The 21243-nt window shown below is 46.5% G+C and overlaps 1 protein-coding gene across 3 annotated transcripts in view; it reads left to right on the top strand.

Annotated features, from left to right (window-relative positions):
* The window catches only part of ADGRD1 (adhesion G protein-coupled receptor D1), a 106168-nt gene that overhangs the window by 65531 nt on the left and 19394 nt on the right, over positions 1-21243 (top strand). For all 3 annotated transcript variants that reach the window (XM_074554263.1, XM_074554262.1, XM_074554264.1), the window contains 6 exons: positions 3651-3754; positions 6553-6664; positions 9988-10141; positions 11854-11920; positions 12819-12885; positions 16234-16325. In XM_074554263.1, the coding sequence (XP_074410364.1) occupies positions 3651-3754; positions 6553-6664; positions 9988-10141; positions 11854-11920; positions 12819-12885; positions 16234-16325 (596 nt within the window). The remainder of the gene's footprint in view (positions 1-3650; positions 3755-6552; positions 6665-9987; positions 10142-11853; positions 11921-12818; positions 12886-16233; positions 16326-21243) is intronic.

The following is a 21243-nucleotide window of genomic DNA, read 5'->3' as shown; positions in this document are numbered from 1 at the left end:
CACAGCATTGGAATTAATTGAAAGAGTTTCTTAATTAATGAGGCCCAAGGCTTTGACAACCCAGGTACTTCTAACAAATTGCTCCTTGTTATGCCCTCAGATGGGAACACACCACATCCAGATGTTCAGGGACAGCTGGGTTGGGAGGTTTGTGGGGCTCTGATGTCTTTAAATACAAATTATTTTTCCTCCTTCACCACAGCCCTGCGGTGAGGCTGCACACCCTGGAGATCATCCCAAGCACGGTTTTGTGCTCTTTCGTGTGCTTTTTCCTGTTCTTTCCCTGCATTTCACACCTGCAGGGGCAGGAGCTGCTCTCAGCCCTCGTGCAGCCATCCCTCCATATGAGAGCAGCTCCTCTGGGCTCTTCCTTGCAGTGAGAACTGGCTCAAAGCTGAACACAGCCCCTGTAGATCCTCTGGGCCCTTCCTTGCGGTTAAACCTGGCTCAAAGCTGAGCCCAGCCCCTGTAGGATCCTCTGGGCCTTTCCTTGTAGGTAAACCTGGCTCAAAGCTGAGCCAAGCCCCTGTAGGATCCTCTGGGCCTTTCCTTGCAGTTAAACCTGGCTCAAAGCTGAACCCAGCCCCTGCAGCTCCTCTGGGCCTTTCCTTGCAGTGAGAACTGGCTCAAAGCTGAACCCAGCCCCTGCAGATCCTCTGGGCCCTTCCTTGCAGTTAAACCTGGCTCCAAGCTGAGCCCAGCCCCTGTAGGATCCTCTGGGCCCTTCCTTGTAGGTAAACCTGGCTCCAAGCTGAGCCCAGCCCTGCCCGCACCCAGGACAAGGGGGAAGCTGGGCTGCAATGCTGCTGCTTTCACAAAGCTCCCACCTGGCTGATGTGAGTGTTGGTTCAGGAGCAGCACTCTCAGAGCCTCATCAGATTCTGGCTGTGCTCACCAGAGCAAGAGCAATTTCCAGCCCACAGATGCAGGGACCTATGCAGGTTATTTCAGGTTTCAGTGAATCTTGTACATTTTTGTTGTAGAAGAGATTACTTTTTTTTCCCCCTTTTTCATTTCTTAGTCATAGAGGATTCACATTTTGTCTTGCCCTGCAGGGGTTTCTGGAGAAAGACTGAACTAAAACCCAGAGACAGAGTTTCTTAGAAACACGACATCAAAGAAATTGGAGAGAAAAAACATATCTGTGTGATCATTATCTTCTTTTGGATTACTGTGGGCAAAACCAAACAGTTTGTTTTTTGGGGGGATGGAACACCTTTCCCCCATGGAAAGAACTGTGTTTGTTCAGCCTGGAGAGGAGAAGGCTCCAGGCTGACCTAACTGTGCCCTTCCAGCACCTGGAGGTCCTGCAAGGTGGAGAGGAACTGTTCACAGGAGCAGGCAGTGGCAGGAAAGGGGGAATGGCTTCAAAGGGAAGGTTTAGAGCAGACATTGGGCAGGAATTGTTCCCTGGCAGGGTGGGCAGCCCTGGCACAGGTGCCCAGAGCAGCTGGGGCTGCCCCTGGATCCCTGACAGTGCCCAAGGCCAGGCTGGACATTGGGGCTGGGAGCACCTGGGACAGTGGGAGGTGTCCCTGCCATGGCAGGGGTGGCCCTGGGTGGGCTCTGAGGTCCCTTCCAACCCAGCCTTTCTGTGATTTTTTGCCCATTTCCCCTGGTTTGCTCCTTGGACCCTCTGCATTTGTCAGTGACAGTAAGGGCACAGCGCTGCTCTGGATCTCTGCCAGGGCAAACACCAAGACAGAGTACTGCAAATCTGAATTCTCCCTGAGCAGGGAAACTCTGCAGGCTTAAGGACTGCTGAGAAACACTGATTTCAGAGTAACTTTACATCTGAAAAGCCTCCGCTCCCCTCCTCCTTCTGCAGAATTGTGAGCCACCTGCAGCCAGGGAAAAGGGTGGAGGCACCAGGAAATAAGGTCCTTGCATTTTGGACATGAATGTACCTGATGAGGAAATCACTTCTAAACTGCTCCATTTACCACCCAGATTATTCCTATTTCAGGAATATTCTGTGCAGAATGCCTGTGCATGCCTGCTTTGGGGGATGAGGGATGACAGCATCTCTTTTGTAGGAATTATCTGGAGCTTTAAAGCTGTTCCAGTACACAGAACTCTTTTGTTTCTGTAATTGATGCTGTCCAGTCAGGGAAAAGAAATGTGTCTTTGGCTGGAAAAGAAAAAATACTCAAGAGCTGCATCATATTTCCTAGGAACAGGAACACCATAGCAACAGTTGTCTTTCAGTGCATCCCTTAAAGGCTCTCCGATTGCTGAGCTCTTCTGCTGGAAACCCAGCACACATGAGCTTGGCAGATAATTACACTAAAAACACACATACACAATACAACTTTTGTCTCTATTTATGTTTTCCCATGACCACATGGCACATTATTTCTCTCCTGTAAAAGGAATTTTAATGGGGAGTTTATTGGTTGAGCTGTTTCAGTTTGATAATCTCTGATGAAATACTTCATTTGGGTGGGAAGTTTTATTGTGTGTGTGTAAAATAGAAAATCCCAAACATATGTGAAAGGACTAGTTTTTATTAGATAAATGTGCTGTAGACAAGTTTTGGAAAGATATCATTCCTTTTCTTATTTTTTTATAATCAATGAATTTTTTTTCGCTTGGAATTTAATTAATAGTAAATTGAGATTGAAACAATAATACAGTGTCTCAAGCATCATAATTAAAACTTTTTAATTAATTTTTTTCCTTCAGTTTATGAAAATGTCAAGTCTATCCAAAATTGAGTCAGGAAAAATGTTTGAAAATTCTTCTAGGATGAGAAAGCTTTTTCCTGCCTAGCTCTGTTCTACTTATTACATATTAATACTGCCTGGCTCCCTTTGCTGGGTGGGGCTCTTTTGTCATTCTTTTATGAGAACTTGCATGGAAAGTTAAAACACATGCTGATTAATTTGAGTGGCCAAACCACCCTGTCCTGCTTGCATTGACTCGGTCCAGGTCTAACAGAGATCCCGGTGGAGTTACAGTTCAAATGTTCCTAAGAATTGCATTGCCTCCACAAGAGATGCCAGCAGGCAGAGGCTGAGAGCAGAGCTTTGCCCTCCTGCTGCTCACACTGGGTCTGTGCTGGGGTTTCCATGCTGGAGTGCCAGCCCAGCTCCATCCATTGCACAGAGCCTGTGATGGATCTGTCATTTCAATGGCTGTAAACTGCTGTGATGGATGGCTTCTCTGGTTTGGGTTCTCTGGTTTGCTGGGTCTCCCTGCACGGTGGTGCTTGCACAGGGATGGGAATGACTGGGAGCATCACTGGGAGAGAGCATCACTGCAGTATCGCTGCCAGCATCCCTGTGAGCATCACTGAGAGCATCACTGCCAGCATCCCTGTGAGCATCTCAGGGCCCTGCGAGTTGCTGGGCAGAGCTGCCAAGGCTGCCCAAGCCCTGCAGCCACAGCAGGAGCTGCTGCTGCTGCTGAGGACCCGGGCTGTGACACAGGACAGGGACACTGTGGGCAGGGCAGAGCTGGTTGTGCTGAGTGTGACACCAGCTCACAGCTCTGTTCTGCCCTCTCTCTGTGCTGAGTTTGACACCAGCTCACAGCTCTGTTCTGCCCTCTCTGTATGCTCAGTGTTTCACCATCTCCCAGCTCTGTCCTGGCCTCTCTGTGGTGAGTGTGACACCATCTCACAGCTCTGTTCTCTCTCCTCGCTGCAGCTGACGAGAGAACACCAGGTGGCCCTCTCCTCCATCACTTACATCGGCTGTGCTCTGTCCATCCTCTGCCTGACGATCACCCTGGTCACGTTCGCCGTGCTGTCGTGAGTAATTTCAACTTCATCCCTGCTGGGCAGCCAGCACTCAGCAGGGCAAGCAGGACCCCTTCAGCTGCTCAGGATAAAACAAAGGCTATTAATTCTACAATCTTCCTTAATTAGATTCTGCACATGTATTTGTAACACTTGGTTGATTATTTCTAAATTACTTTCATTTCCTGAAATGGGATGGTCTTTATATAGCCAGCTATTTCAATCTCGTGAGAGATTTTGATTTTTTTTAGCTGTCCGTGCTTTGCTGTAGTTCAGGAACCTTACAAAGAGCCTTGTGGGAGGCCTTGGTCTGGACTGCAGTGCAAGGTGAGCAGGGATTGCAGGACCACCCCCTCTGTCCCCCACATCTCTGGGTTGCTCAGGGTACACAGACAGCACCTTCTGCTGTTCCACTGCCCTGTCTGTGAGGCAGGGTGGGCAGAAAGGAATGCCCAGTAAGGAAGTCTCAGTCAGCACTGGCTGCCTGACTTTATTTTCAAACAGCTTGTACACAATTACCTCATGCAGCCCACGTTTATGTTCAAGTGTCTCGCTGTTCTCCATCACGCTGCTTTTCTGTGGTGCTTTACTGGGGTGAAGGACACTGTAAGCAGTGTGAAATTCGCTCCATGGCTCGTGGTTAGGAACCTCTGCCCCTCCTGCCCAAAGCAGGGCAGCCCTGTGAGGGCTCTCTGTGCTGGGAGGGTTTCTGCCCCAGGGCACCCAGGACCTTTATTCCTATTTATGTTCCCCTGGTGACAAATGAGTTTGAGGCCCAGCTGGGCTTCATACAAACATTTCTGGAAAAAAGCTTTCATGAAGGTTTGTGTCTAAATAAGAAACAGAAAACCTGACTAAGGGTGAAGTAACTTGTCCAAGGCTGTGCAGCACTTCGGGAGTATAGCAAGGAGTGGGATTCTTGTCTCCTTTCACACACTAAACCATATTGTTCTCACTTAAGGATTTGATTCTTGTTTTCTTGTATTTTGGACATCCTGTTAAGAGGCCAGTTTCTAGGGAAAAGGACTAGCTGAATCTCAGTAAACTGATTGCAATGCTTGTTTTTTTTTCCAGACCCCGTATTATTTCCAAATTTCGAGATCTGTGTTGGTCATACTTGGATTAAGAGCATAATGTGTGGCAAAATCCACTCTAAATAAGTCCAGCATCTGCCTATCTGACATTGTGCTGTTGGCATGTTTGGGCTAAGGGGAATGATCTGCTCCACTTTAGTCTGAGGGCAAAATTGGATGTTGGAGTGTTTAGAAAGGAAAAGGGACCAAAAGGAGGAGGTGTTGCTGCAGCAGGGCTGAAAACTCCTCAAGCAGCTGGAGGCAAACAGAATACTTGGAAGAGAGCTTGGAGCCAGCTGACTGTCACAGGGTTAAGCACCCCACCTACATACAGCATCCTTCAAACTGCCAATTGAAAATAATTTGATTATCTTTTCACTGGAGAGCAGGGTCTCGTTAAGCAGCTGAAGTGGAATTTTGCAATGTGGTGTTGGATGACTGTGACATAAGTGCAGAAGAATCTGGCGAGTTCTTTGCTTCTCCATGTCCTGGCAAGGGCAGCCCCTTCCCAGGGGGCAGTGAGCCGGGTGACACTGCCCAGCCTGTGGCACATGGAGCCACTCAGAACAGAGCCACCGGCACCACACAGAGCATCCCTGAGTTACTTTCGGGATCTCAGTACTTCTTGTGCTCTCCCTCTTCATTCCCATTCCATGGAGCAGGGCAGCAGGAGGGCGCATTGGAATAGGAACCTGTTATCACCAGCGCTGTTTGTTTTTCAAAGGGAACAGAATTTAAGGCAAGCCTGAGATGTTCAGATCAATGTTTTTGTTTTCTGTTTCTTATTTTGGGATGAGAACAGAAACACGAGGTCAGCAGACTTCCAGGAAAGCCTGTTCTTGTCAGATTTCCAGCTGGTTTCTGAAAAGCCAAGGGAGATATGTTCAAATGATGTTGAAACTGCAGTCAGGTTCCTGTCAAGGCAGGCACTGCCCATCTGTGTATGGAGCTATTGTTCTCAGAGGTTATATTTGTATAAATCAGAATTGGAACCAGTGTCATTTCCCAGAAGGGCGAATACTAACAAAATAAACCCAGGAGCTTGGGCACAGAGCGGGCACAGGTGCCATGTGCTTTCTGCGAGGTGTGAGCTCCTTGTCAGCCCAGCACCCTCCAGGACCAAGCCCTTGCTGATATTCTGTCGCTGGCCATTGCTTTGCCACGTGCAGGTGGATGTTCTGTGCCTGCAGGGGCCAGAGGGACGCCCTGCTCAGGGGCTGCCCACGGAGGGATGCCCTGCCCAGGTGCTGCCCACGGAGGGATGGCCCTGCCCAGGTGCTGCCCACGGGGGATGCCCTGCCCAGGTGCTGCCCACGGGGGATGCCCTGCCCAGGTGCTGCCCACGGGGGATGCCCTGCCCAGGTGCTGCCCACGGGGGATGCCCTGCCCAGGTGCTGCCCATGGGGGATGCCCTGCCCAGGTGCTGCCCACGGAGGGACGCCCTGCCCAGGTGCTGCCCACAGAGGGATGGCCCTGCCCAGGTGCTGCCCACGGGGGACGCCCTGCCCAGGTGCTGCCCACGGAGGGACGCCCTGCCCAGGTGCTGCCCACGGAGGGATGCCCCGCCCAGGTGCTGCCCACGGGGGATGCCCTGCCAGGTGCTGCCCACGGGGGATGCCCTGCCAGGTGCTGCCCACGCTGCTGGCAGGAGGGCTGCAGAGGCCCCGGGGTCACCCCAGGCAGACCGAGAGCCCGTCCAGTGCCCCGGGGCCGTGCTGAGTGTTTCTGTGCCCGCAGGTCCGTCAGCACCATCCGCAACCAGCGCTACCACATCCACGCCAACCTGTCGAGCGCCGTGCTGCTGGCCCAGGCCCTGCTGCTGGCCAGCTTCCAGTTCAGCCCCGCAACCGTGAGTCTCGGGGGTCCTGGGGCAGCCCCAGGCGGGGTGGGACACGGGCACGGCCAGGGGAGATCTGGCTTTAACACACCCTAGCCAGAAATGCCATCCTGCTGCAGGGGAGCTCCTCGGGCAGGGCACCAGCTCCATTAAACTGGCACCCAAAACAGCCCAGTTAGAGCAAGGCAAATAGGCCAAGTTAACTGCATCACACACCACTACACCCAATTTCTTTCCCCTGTTAATTTTAAAAACGCAATTTAAAGTAACACGCGGTCTTTGATGGAAAGTTCTACCTGAAAAGCAGAAGCAAAACCTGATTTTACAATAAACTTCCACTGTGTTTTTGCTGGTAAAAACTCGGCTAGCCTTGTGACCAGCTGCTGCTCCACATTGCTTTTCAGAAGCAGCCAGTGGTTTCTATTATTGGGGGGGGTGGTGGTGGTATTTTTTCTCAGTAGAAGTAAATATGAGGTTTGAACATTGTTCATTTTGCCAATACAACAGCTACCTAAATTTATATTCAGCTCAAATGGGATCCCTTGAATTTCTGCTACGTTTATAAATAACTGTAATGCCTGGTTTGCACAGGCAGTCATTACCTGAGGACCTAAAAGCACTTTGGAAAACTAAGTTCATATTCTTTTGCTGTTTAACATTTGGGTGGGTCCTGAATGAGTCATGCAATGTGCAAGGGAGAAAATGAGAGGGGATGGTTCAGAAGGAAAATGAAATTGAGACATTGGAGAGCAGCAAAAGATGAAACTGAAGACAGTAGAAACCAGGCATGAAAATAATCCTCTTTAAGTAGAGAGCTAAAACCCCCTTGAAAGGACATGGGCTTGAGGGCAGTGGAAGGTTCACCCAGCATGACAGTGTGAGGTATTCTCACAGGGCTTTCTTTTTCACCCATCCCAAATTGTCAGACAATTCGGCTGAGTCACTTCAGATGGTGTGTGAAAGCCTCTTTACAGCTCAGCAGGGCCTCAGTCTGTTCCTGGTGTGGAGCTCCAGCTGTGTGTCCTGCTGTGGGGTGATGTGGGGATCCAGCTGTGTGCCCTGCTGTGGGATGGAGCTCCAGCTGTGTGCCCTGCTGTGGGATGGAGGAGCCACGTTCTCCAGGGACCAGCCCCAGAGCACCCACATTCAGGACCTGCCTTGGTCACACTCAGGCCCTGCTTAGCCCAGCTTGTGAAGCTCTCACACAGGCTCAGGCTGCAGTTTGGTGGGTGCAGATTTCCCCTTAAACCTGTCCCAAACCGGCTTTGGTGAAATTGGGACGGCAGCACAAGGAAGTGACAGCTGTTTTACACCCCAGGCTTTGGGAAATGAAATACCTCACAGAATCCAGGGATTTTTTAGCCCTGCCTCCTCTATAAGAGCTGTAATTGTTTGGGATAACTCTATGAAGATCTGAAAGTTGACAGACCTGATGTAAATACTGTCTGCTGGGCTTTTATTTTTATGCTTTGTCCTCTTGGAGTCCGGGGGGTTGTGATTCATCCTTTATTGGTCTCCTGTCGTTACCCACTCCTGACTAGCTCTGACAGTGGCCTAAATACCTTTAATTGCAGCTGTAATTGGACTGCTGAGCAGGTTTGCAGAGAGAGGGAGGCAGTGTTTGCACTGGCAGGTGTCAGTGTGTGCCTGTGCCTGTGCCAGGGCTGCAGTGAGGGGCTGGGCTGCTCTGTGTCCCCTGCAGGACCCTCTGTGTCCCCCTGCCCCAGCTGGCATCCCCTCCTTGCCCTGGGCCTGCCCATCCTTTCCCCTCTCTGCCTTGGGGATATTGCAGCTTTGATTGCAGATATGGCACACAGCATCCCCTGCTATTCTCAGCTGCGTTATTTAATGATTTACAATTCATTCTGCAGCAATTTTTCTTTTGTAGAATAACAGTGGATTTTTTTTTCTTTTGTAGGATAATAATGATTTTTAACCATAAAGCTCTATCTTCACAAACAGGACTTTAAACTTCCAAGTACACCTAATTTATTCATTTATTTATAAAAAGCTGGTCATTGACACCTATCTTCAATAGTTAACTGATCAGGACATATTCCAGGAAGGCAATTCGTCCCAAAATCAGGATGTCTTTTTGTGTCTTTACATTATTGAGACGCAGGAAAATGAAAATTGAAGTATAAGGTGTCAGCCAGCCCTGGGTTTTTTCCAGCACAACCAGGAAAATCTAATGTCTCTACTATCTGCAGTTCTGGATTGGGGTATTTATCTCTTTCTCACTCAATACTCCTGCCTGGAATTGCTGGAAACATCCAAAAGGAGAGGTGAAACAAGCTGCTTTTGTTTTTGATATAGCTGTAAAATTACCTATCTGTTTTAAGACTGTCCTCAGGAAAGAAATGACAAATCTTGTCTGGCCTTTCTGAAAGCCTGCTTCACCTTCTCGCCAGCAATAGCAGGACAGACCTTGCTGCTGGCTGGGCTGCTGTTTCTGTTTGCACAGACCCTCCAGCTGTCACCTCTAGGAGTAGCAGGAGCAAGATCTGCCTTTTTACGGGCGTTCTGCTAAAAGTGGGTGTTTTATGGGGTGCAGCAAGCGAGACATGCTTGGGTTCAGTGTGTGAAGGCTCAGCTCTTCAGTGCTTTTACAGAAGGCAATTTTGCCATATAACAGTAACTGCTTAGCAATAATTAGGGCAGAAAACCTCACCAGAATGAGCAGCAACTTTGCTATGGGTTTTATGTAAAATCTGCAAGCAGGTACTACACAAAATTCTATACAGACCAACCTCCTGCTAATTCACTGTGTGCCATTTTTCTGCTGCTTTGTGATTCATATTGTTTGGCTACTCTAAAGTTGGAAAATATCCATTTGACAGAACTAGCCTGGACGTCAGCTTTATGTTGCATTTAGATTTTTGTGGACTAATCTTCTGGTAGAAATCAAAAGGCATTAAAGTGGATTTTATAGCCTTATGATAAAATTAACTGGAAAGGCTCTTACAGCTTTTGTCAATAAGCTAATCTGGTTTAATAATATGTCACTGAACTTTGTGAAATACTAGACCACATACAGACCTCACTTACACAAATTAACCCCAAATTTATTGCTTTTGAACACAGGTAGGCCCATTGGATTTGCATTAGAATGTCCTTGCACCTGTCTGGGCAGGAAAACCTCCATTTTCATTGCACTACCAAGTCCCAACATTTCAAATGCAATACAAAAATGAAATTGTCTATTGCTTTCTAAGACAATTTTACTCCAGTGATTTAGCATTTAGCCTGTAAATGTCTATAGAAGTTTTAAAAAAATAAAACTGATGTGGCTGTATCACAAAGAAGTAATGTATTCATTTTTACTCCTAATTTAGCTGCCTTGCAAGATATTGGCCATTCTCCTTCATTTTTTCTTCTTGAGTGCGTTTGCCTGGATGCTGGTGGAAGGATTTCATCTTTACAGCATGGTGATCAAAGTATTTGGGTCAGAAGAAAGCAAGCACTTATATTATTATGGAATTGGATGGGGTAAGCATTTAGTAGCTGCTTACTTTAAGTCTCCTTACTATAGGATGAGATTATATTCAGAAGCACATTTGAAATTGTCATCTTATGATCACAGTTTGCCTTACTGAGAGCAGGTCTGTTGGATGAGAAAATGCAGCATTGTTCTGACTGCAATCAGACCTCAGAAGGTGCAGCCCTTGAGCCGGCCCAGTGCAGGGAAAGCCACAACCTCTGCATTATTGATTAACTCGATTATCACAGCAGTGCAGCTCCGAGGGAGGGAACTCTCCCCTCCCTGCTGTGCTCCTTCTTTGGTTCTCACTCACACCAGTGGCTCGTTCCGTCTGCATCCCGCACAGTCATGCATGAAAAGCAGGCACAGGCGTGTCAGGAGAGTTCATGGGCTGGTGCTTTGCTGTAGCAAAGCTTTCTTGTCCCTCCGTTTGCAGGTGACAGAGTTTGTGGTGCTGGATGCTTTCCCACTTCTGCCACTTTCCTGCAGAAACTGCCACAGAGGGAAGACTTGGTTCTGAGCTGTCAAATGACAGAAGTTCCATAATTTCCTGTTATTTGTTGCCCAGATCTGATGTAACACAGCAGAAGAAAATCATAGAAAATAAGCTTCCCAATATAAATTGGGAGAATATACTCATCCCCACCAAGCAAAGTAGATATTTTCATCATTGGAGGGAAATACACTTTCTGTTGTGTCTAGTGCTTTTATCTTTCTCAATAAATTATCATCTTTCTCAATAAATGACATACTTAGCCTTTTAGAATTGATGTCCTAAAATTGTTTTGAATTATATGCCACAGAGTTTCTACAGCCTGTTTTTTTGTATTCTTTGGGGTTTTTCCTTGTAAAGAAGTCACAGAAGCTTTCAAAATACAATGCTTCTTAATTACTAAGAATACCCCATATTTATAAATATATATTTTCATATAAATATTTAAATATCTATAAATGTGCTTCTAGCTGCAGTTATTAAAGAATGAAAATACTTTTTCCAAAAATGATACTTCTGACAGTACTGGAAAACTTTACATGATTTGTGAGGATGATAGTGGTAAAATTAAGCAGAAATTGCCTGTCAGAGAATTTTGCAAAACCCTCATGCAGAAAACTTAAAGAATTAAAAAGAAAATTGATACTTTAAGCTATCATGTCTAATACTCTGTCTGGGACCTGTTTATTAAATTCTGTAAGATGATCAAAGCTCAAACCTTCACATTTTATTAAATCATACAGGAATTAGCAGGCAATCATTTAGTATTTGAAGGGATGGCTTTCACTGCATTCAGAACTGCTGGCAATAAATCTCTGGCCTCCTCTCCAGCTCCTGGCCTGGAATGAAGTGGCCCAGCAGGACCTGGCAGTGGTTAAAGGAGGTTAAAATAAGGCTGAAACTGCTTCACATGTAGCACTGCTTGGAGAGCAGGAGGCAGAACGTCCATAAACCAAACCCAGGCTTGAACAGGACTGTGGTTCCCAGGGAAATTAGCACTGATCCCGTTTAACAGTTAAACTAGTTCTGTATTAAAAAGTCATTTTGTCTGACATCAGTTAATTAATGTTGGATTAAACAGCTGCAGGAGGATGTCAAGTTAGACTAAATTTGAAAATGGCTCTGAGCTGTTCATACAAAATTTAGCAGACCCTGCAGGGCTCACTGGAAGATGTACTTTTATTCCTAATAATGCCTCTGGATCTGCCTTTCCCTGCCCTGCTGCAGGCTGCCCACTGGTGATCTGTGTCATTTCTGCCTCCTCGTCCCTGGACAGCTATGGAGAAAGTGGCAAGTGAGTATGGAAACCCCTCGTGCCGGTGCCATGGGGCTGGAAACCTGTAAATGTGTTAACTGGGCTGTGGTGCTGCACATCCCCCTGAGGAGCAGCAGAGAGAGGCTGTGAGAGGACGACTGTGTAGAGATGTTGTTAAACACAGGAGCCTCATGTCTGCTTCTCGCAGAGATGATGCACAGAAAGCTCCTGAGGTCTTTTCCTGCTTTTCACTCCTCAGTGAGCTCCCTGCTCAGGGGGAAAGCTTGCACCAAAATGAGAGAAATCATTGACTAAAGATATCCAATCTTCCAAAAAAAAGTGCAGTTACACACCTGAAATCTGGAATGGATAATGTCCAGAATGTTGAAAATTAATTTCCTTTCTAATTTAGAAAAAGAAGAGCAAAATTATCTGAAAGAACACTATAGGATTTAATCATAAAATAATTTTGCAGGTGGTAAAGTGGTCCGTCTCTTCAGGGCTGTAAGAAGAGCCTGGTTGTGTTTGCCAGCCCCTTCCCCACCACCATTCAGGGGAGGCAGGGGGACTGCAATGAGATAAATTCACTGCAATGAGACATTTCAGAGTGCTGCAGCCCTGAAACAGCCTGTAGCTGAGGACACCAGAGCAGCAAATTGCAAATAAAACATTTCCCATCTTTGCACTGCTGTGAGGGTGGGCTGGGGCAGGGAGGGGTCACTGACTGTGTGACAAACACAGGTGAGACCCACCTTGGGTCCCAGTGTCAGGGGAGAAGGAGCCCTGTCCTGGCGTGCTAGCATTCTCTTCCTTCCAAAATTCATCACCTTCTTGAACTCTCTTTTGGTTGTTTTATAAGTTGGGGTTTTTTTTAATTAATGACATTACTGATTAAATGCTGTGTCTTTCCTCTGGAACAACTCTGCTCTCCCTGCAGCTGCTGGCTCTCCCTGGAGGACGGAGCAATCTGGGCTTTTGTGGCACCAGCCATGTTTGTCATTCTGGTAGGTACAGGCACCGCTGGCAGGGCTGGGCAGGGCTGGCAGGTGGGTTTGTTGGGCTCAGGTAAGGCTGTCAGGTGAGTTTGCTGGGCTCAGGCAGGGCAGGGTGGCTGAGCAGGGCTGCCCAGGTGAGTTTGCTGGGCTCAGGTAAGGCTGTCAGGTGTGTTTTCAGGGCTGCCCAGGTGAGTTGTCTGGGTCCAGCTCTGATGAGCTGCCCCTTCCCAGGGGTGCAGGGTCACAGCTGCAGTGTTTTGGCACACAGACACTGCACAACAGGTGGTGAATGATGCTCCCGTGTGAAATTGCAGGGAGTTGCAGCTGTGCTCACTCCAGGGGTCAGCACCTCAGTTTGCATTCCAAGGTGTGTAGGTATAGATGATTGGAGAGCAGTTAAAATAATCTAATATTCAAATGTCCTCTGCTCACGTTAGCATTGCTTTCTGGCCATTGCTGAGCACCAAAGGAGGAAGTGAGATGCTGTCAGTGGCACCAAACCTCCCCAGCTGCTGCCCAAGCATGGTGGTCACCAAAACACACAGGTAGTGAGATGCTCATCACCTGAGCCAGCACAGCCTCCTGCAGTCTGCATGTGCAGCTGCCTGGCAGAGAAAGTGAGAGTTTAACTGGCGGCTCTGACTTACGGTATATAACATTTGTGCAGCTCAAATTATGTTCTTGTAGGGATGCAAATACTTTCAGAAAGAGAGAGTGAGCTCACAAGGTTGATCCACGTAGAGCAATTTGTTAAATAGTCTAAACCCAGCTCTGCCCAAAATAGCAGCAAGAGAGCTGACAAATTACCTCTCTGGGCATTGGAAATTCCAGCTGAAAAATGTGTTGGTGCCTATAGGGAAATAACAGGGCTAAACACTATCTGGTGTGTGTGCATGTGTGCCTGTGTTCTTTAAATAACAAATTAGCCACCAGCTGCATAAACTAGCATTTAAGTCTGAAAATACTTCTCAAAAAGCAGTTTTTGACTAGTTCAATCAGCAGTGTCTCTGCCAAGAAAGAGGATTATGCTGTGAGGAAAACAGGGGGTTGCTCCTTTCAACTCCCCCTCCCCAGAGACCAGGCAGACACAGCCCATCCACATTTATCCTGCCCAGCCTCACAGGCACCCCAGACACCACGGAGCCTAAAGCAGAGGGATGTGGAGGCACTGTGACAGGGGAGGAACACTCTCACACTCTTTCTAGGCAGTAATTCACAGAACCTCCCAGCCCTACACAGATTCCCACACCAAATATGCTCCTTCCTCGGGGCTTGAATCAAGGGGTATGGTGAAGGAAATAGTTCCCTCTATATGTAGGTCTTTTGGCTTCTACCTACATCTTCAGGCTTTGAGATCACTGTCCCCCACACCCCAAACACAGCACACAAGCCTCTACATCATCCTCCTAAAGCAGCTTCACAAAAAGCCCTTGCAGTTAATTTGCAAACCAAACTGAGCTCAGCCCAAGTGTCTGGGACGTGTCTTCAGTCAAGGGGGAAAACCCAACCTGACAAAGCACCTGAATTTTTGGCAGAAGACATTAAACGTCTGGCAGAAGACATTAAACGTCTGGCAGAAGGTTTGTTTGTTATCAGCCATGTGCTGCCTGGGTGTTTCCATGGATGGGGCAGAGTTCAGGGAGTTCTGTGCCTGGAGCAGACCCTGGGCTGCAGGCAGGGTGAGCAGCACACCCTGGGCTGCAGGGGCAAGGCCTCTCTGTTTCTGTAAATTGGAATTTTCCTGGTGCCGCAGTCCGAGTGAGCATTGGCAAGGCTCTGAGCACAGCACAGAAATGGCTCTCTCAAATGTGCCCGTTACCACCTCAAAGGATTTACAGAGGTTATTTATAAAATATGATCTGGTAGCAATAAGGAAAATGGTCCCAAGACCAGTGAATTTCACCTCTTATCTCTGTAAAGCTGATTGAGCAACAGGAACACTTGAGGTGCTGGCAGTTCCACAGGATGGCCCTTGAATAAACTCAAGAGCCATGGCAGAAATAAACTATTACAGATATGCTCTGATTCTACAGCACGTGATGATCTGCCCTTAGAAACCTAAAATAAAAAAGGGGTCAGAAGATTTGGGAAAAAAACCCAAGAAAATCATTATAATCAAATTTAAATACGTTTAATTCACCCTCTCGTCCTCAGAGTTAGAATATTTATGTCAAAGTAGAGGACGATTATCGAGTTTCAACTGAGGAACAGCGTTTTCTTTGAAGCCTTCTCTTTCTTTTTGTTCTGTAGTTCAGGATAGTTTTGTTCTACCCTTGTTCTTGATGCTTTGTAGGTGATGGGCAACTTTGGACAGGAAGGGGGAAATATGTCTTTCACCTTCCCATTGTCTACCTTTTTCTCTTTAAATCCAGGGTCTTTGCCCAGCAAGACAATCTTTGCCACATTTCCTTTAAGAGATAAAGGTTTCCTTCTTCCTTCACCTGTGACTCCAGCACAAACTTTCCTTTGTTGAACATTTTCAGTGTTAGTCTTTTCAAGATTTCCTGCTTTTCTCTTGGGAATTCTTTTCATTTTATTGATGTTTCTGCTGGACCTGACATCAAAAAGAGCAGAGCCTTTGAAGAGCACAGTTCAGATTTACCATATTTTTCTCACTGCTCCTTTAAAATGGTCTTGTACCCAAGACTGATGGATCTGCAGTCAGGGTATTGATCTACAGTCAGACTATTTATTGATTTACAATCAAGGTACTGATTTACAGTCAGGGTATTTACTGATTTACAGTCAGGATTTTGATTTTACAGTCAAGGTATTCACTGATTTACAATCAGGATATTGATTTACAGTCAGGGTACTGATTTACAGCAGGGTATTGATTTCCAATCGAGGTATTGATCTACAGTCAGGGTATTGATTTACAGTCAGGGTACTGATTTACAATTGGGATGTTTATTGATCTACAGTCAGGGTATTGATCTACAGTCAGGATACTGGTTTACAGCAGGGTATTGATATCCAATCAAGGTATTGATCTACACTCAGGGTATTGATTGACAGCGTATTGATTTGCAGTCAGGGTATCGGTTTACACTCAGGATATCGATTTACCGTCAGGGTATCGGTTTACACTCAGGGTATTGATTTGTGTGTGGGGATCCCGAGCACCTTGGCCGTGGGCAATGCCCCCATCCAGGTTTCCCTGACCAGGCAGGGGAGCTGCTGAAGGAGGGAGAGAAGCTGTGGGCTGGGAATCGGTGACGCAGCCCAGCCCTGGCACCTCTCTTGGCAAATAAAGCCAGCACAGAAGGTTCTGGTGGCTGCTGGGCTGGTGCCACACCCCAGGGCAGCCTGCCCCTGGGCTCCTGACCAAGGCTCGCTCCTCCTCCTCCTCCTCAGGTCAACATCGGCATTCTCATCGCTGTCACAAGAGTCATCTCCAGGATCAGCGCAGACAACTACAAGGTCCATGGGGATGCTAATGCCTTCAAGTAAGTTCTTCTCATTGAAATGACAGCACCAGTCTCCCAGGAGCACTGTTACACCATGGGCTGCTCCCAGAGCCCTGGCACCATCCCTCTTCAGAGAGCAAACACTGTTAAAGGTGTGCTCCCCTTGAATGCAGCCAGCTAGCCTGTGTTTATTAAAGCTGCACGGGCTGAAACCTGTGGCTCAGCTGGGCTGAAGTGTTTCCCTGCCTATTGCATTTGCTGACTCATTATTTTCCCTTTTGTAAATGGAGACTTTCCTCTTCCTGCTACGGTCAAAAGCTTAATTTCACAGAGCATCATCCATCTGTACTGGGTTATTGCAACTCTTCTGCTCCTTCTGAGGACAGACCTTGCTTCTAGCCCCAGTTCAGTGTAATATTTAGGCATATGCTTATCTTTAAGACTCTCTTGACATTACAAAGCACACAGACTTACACTGGATTTGAATGTGTGCCTAAATTCAAGCAGATCTTTATTTCATAGTGCCTGGAGCCTCTTGGGGTGGTGGCCTCTGGGAGTGAGTCATCTTTGAAATAGCACTAGCAAGTCTGGAGGGGAAATGTAAGGCACTCACAGAGATACCTCTGAATTACAAGGACAAATTCTGATCTCTGAAATATACAGAGAGATTACATGTGTGTAGCTAAGAAGATAATTTAATATATCAGGGCTAAATTAGGATGTTGAATATTCCGTTTTGTATCTCCTAAAGAAGCTTTAGTCCAAATAGAGAAATGACACTGTATATAAATAAAAGAATATGGAACTTAGGTAGCAGAAAAATGTGATGATGGTTTGTGTTTAATGTTTCTGAGGCACAGGTTATTGTATGATAAGGATTTGGTGCCACTGTTCTGAAATGGTATCATAAAAAATAATTTTTATGCTTGGATTACTTATGTACTTTTGAAATTGTCATTAAGGTTTAAATATTGGTGACAGTTACCTAATTGAAGTTAGTTTACTTATTGCACACTTATCCAACAGGAAAAGAAAAACAGTAAATAAGTCTACACAAAAATCAATATGATAATTACACTGTAGTGAAATGAGAAGCCTGGGAATTAAAATGACTGTTTCAGGTTTGGCTGAGCTCTGTGACCTTCAGAAATACAAAGGAAATACAAAAGCTTAGGAAGCAAATAACTGTATGTTGTCAATGCCCATTTCAATGCACTGTTAGAAGTATGAAGACAAAGACACATCTCATAAGTACAAGAGGAGCTATGGAGGTTGTTCCATGTACTTGGATATTTCACTGTATTGCAAGGAGTGGATTCAATACACACTGTACCTTGCACACTAACACACTTTATTTAATCTGTGTGGGTGCACATAAGTAAAATGATTTATGAATGATTGGTTGAGGAACAAGATGTAATGCCTTTAATGAGGAGCACATATTTCTTATCCGAAATATTATCAGCTGTAGATTTGGAATGGAGTAACTCTGTAGTGAAAATGAGACCCCTCCAGGTACTCTGGCTGAGAGATGCTCCTTGTGCCAAGGCTTTTCCTCATTACAGTTTCAGGATTTGACCTAACAAAAGTTACAGGGAGAAAAGTGGAGAAAAAATATTATCAGAGGGTTGATACATCTGAAAACTTGAACCATTAAGTTATTAAGTGGAAATATGCTCTTACAGAACAGCTTTCCTCCCAGAAATAAATTAAGTCAACAAAATACAATAGATGGTAAATAGAACTTAGAGAATAGTTCTTCTGTTCATATCATTATAGAAATGGGTCCTCAAAAGAAGTTTGAAAAGAGAAGTGCATAAATACATGTTCAAATCAGATCCTGGGAAGTGTTTATACTCTGATTTAACATAGCAGTGAGGCATGATGAAGTAGAGTTTTATGTACAGAGGATGCCATGGGGAAAATAACTGGTCTATTGAAAAAAAGATAATGATAAAGCCTTTATAGCACAGAGTTGATATGCTAGTATGAAATCCTTGTGTGCATTTTCCAAGAAATAAGAGAACAAAGCAGAGCAGGGCTCTGATCTGACAGGTGCAGGGGAAATGTTCCTCATGGTGTGCAATCCCTGTGGCTCCAGCATTACAGCCCCTGGGAGCTGATTACAGGCTGTTAACCCAGGAGGGAGGATGTGCACAGCACAGCAAACCGGTGACAAACACGGAGACCAGAAAAGCAGAAAGCTTTGTAGTTCCTGTGAGAAGGACTGGATTGGTTTTGGATGAACAGGTTGAGCAGGCTGAGGGAGGGATCCCCAAAGGCTGCAGAATGCTTTGTGTACCCCGAATAAAGGGGCTGCCAGGCACCCCTGGGTGCTGCACCCCATGGGCATCGCTGAGGGCAGGGCTGGGCTGTTATCAGGCCTGCTCACAAAGGCACAGCTGGAGAAGGTGGCACGGTGGGGTTTGGTGAGGCAGGAACGCTTTGGCACCGTCCGCAGCAGCCAGAGGGGACGTGAGGAGAAATGGCTCCCTCAGAGCTGGGCCTGTGCTTTCAGACTGCCAGAGGCAGAAAATGGGAGCTGCAGGGCCAGGAGCTGTGGGGGAGAACCAGCAGAGTCCAGTGAACCTGGGGCAGAAAGGAAGAGGGACTTCAGTGCTGTCCTTTCCAGCTGGTGTGGGACGTACATGGGCAGTATGGTCAGACAGTGGGCTGCTGGGGCAGCAGGTTGGACAGCAGGTCAGACAGGATGGACAGCAGGACAGACACCTTCCCAGCAGGGTCACCCCTGCAGTGACCATGAGCTGAAGGGCCTGGCAGCACTGACCCAAGGGACAGGAGCTCCAGGAGGTGCCAGTGCCACCTCTCTCCCTGGTGGCTCAGGTCTGTGAGCACCTGGCTGAGTGGCCCCACACCTGTGGATGTTCCCAAAGCAGAAATCCCAGCCTGCAGGTGTCACAGAGCAGGCTCCTCCTCAGGCTGGCCTCTGGCCAGGCTCTGCTGCCAAAGGCAAACTGTAATCACACCGACAAGGATAAACTCCGCTGGTGCTGGCAGAGGAGCTGCCCTGGCTCTGTCCCTGGGCTCTGGGCTCAGTCAGGCTGACACCAGCACTGGGTCCTGCTCCTTGTGCTGGCTGCTGCCACACCTGATGTCCTCTGTTCAAAGCTCCTCTCAGCTGCCCCAAAAGCTCTGATTTCCCCCCAGGGGCAGAGCAAAGCCCACGCTGGGCTCAGACACCATCTCTGCGCTTCTCAATCCAGGTGTGGTGGCTCAGCCACACCTGAGCAGAGATCAGGAAATCCTGGCAACAGAGACATTCTGAGTCGTGATGGGATCAGTTAGAAAGGGTGTTTATTGCTGGAGAGCTGCTGCTGCTGCTGGAGCATGTTTACTTTCTGAAAAATTAAGTTACTTGGCAATGCGAGTGGATATTACCAACAAGGCTTGTTTCTCTTGGCAACAAGCAGCAATAAACTGATGTAATTATTTAGAGTAATTGTTCCTGATTTTCCATATGGCAGCAGGTCCTCTCAAATGCTGACTCAAATGTGACTGCAGAGTGTGCACCAGGGTGAGCCAGTGCTCTGCTTGGAAGGCAGCTGCTGGCAAACCTCAGGTTTAAAAAGCCAAAACATAAAAGAAAGTTGTGAGCAAAATTCCTTTTAGTGTCCTAAAGTGAATTTATTATTCATCTTCCCCATTCCCATTTCCCCCAGAACAAAGTGCAGCTCCTGGCTTGTTGGTCTCTTCAGGTTGTCACAGAGGAGACATCAGAGACCATCCTGCTGAACATCCTGTTCTGCTCTCACTGCCGCTGCTGTGCTCCTTTGCTTGTTTAAAGTAAACAAAAACAGTGCCCCTAAAAGGAATTTAACATGCAACATAAAAGACTAAGCTTTAATGATACATAAACTGCAAAATACCCAGTAATTTAAGGCAAAATGAATACAATTAAACACTTTATGATCAGAGACGCTAATTAAAGCATGATAGACTCCTGTAACAGTCTGAATAGTAAGTATTTGGTCACTAGTAATTTTCCTGTGTGTGAAAATAGCTACTTTTTTAGTGTCTGAAACTTTAATTGTGCAAGACCAGTTTACTGGAAAGAACTGAGCAAAGAATTATTATCATCTCTTTTTATTACTTCAGTCTCCTTAAGATCATGTTTTTGTGTTGTTTTTGAAGCATATTGAACACGTATAGAATACGAAATTTTCCTTTAGTTGTCATTGATTATACTTGAACCTTTTATCAGAGGATTAGCTATTGATTCTCAGCAAAATAATTTTGAGCAATAATTCAGTTGTGGCTTAATGAGAATGTTTTGCATCCAGGGAACAGATTTTCTGCCAAAAATCTAATTTGTTTTAGTTTATAGAATGCTGAATCTAATACCTTGAAATATTTAAATGCATACATACAGCATTTGTTTGAATTATCCATTCCTTTTTTAGGGACATAACTAATCATATGTTTGAGTTTAAGCAGTAGCCTCTCTAAGCTTAATGCAATTAAAGCAGATTAGTTTAATGGAATTGCTCATGTGCTTGAAAAGGCACATGATTACATTTCTGAGTTATGAACCATTGGAACTCTTTTTTTTACTTATTTCTGCTGCATCTAAAGACTTTATTCAGCTCACTCATTGACGTATAAGGGCCTAAATAAGATTTTGTTTGCTTACTGCCCAGCCCTTTCAAAGTCTCATTGCTTTTTGCATGGCAAGTGAGTTTTGTGTTACAGTGAGAGGGATCCCCAGTGTGACAGTGTTGGACAAGAGCACGTTTCCCTCCCCATGGGACAGCTCTTGCCTGATCCCACTTAGTGCAGGTAATAACTGGACAGAGTTCCCTTGGCTGCAAGGGTTGGGGTGTAACACAAAGAACGGCCAGGGATGTGTTTGGCACTGACAGATATTAGCTGCAGCAGAGCAGGGAGTGCCCAGCTTGTCTCCATTGCAGGAGGGGTTTTGGTTTGGAACACGCAGCAC

Source organism: Zonotrichia albicollis, chromosome 18, assembly GCF_047830755.1.
Source record: "Zonotrichia albicollis isolate bZonAlb1 chromosome 18, bZonAlb1.hap1, whole genome shotgun sequence".
Lineage (NCBI taxonomy): Eukaryota > Metazoa > Chordata > Aves > Passeriformes > Passerellidae > Zonotrichia > Zonotrichia albicollis.
This window is presented reverse-complemented; position numbering and strand designations above follow the sequence as displayed.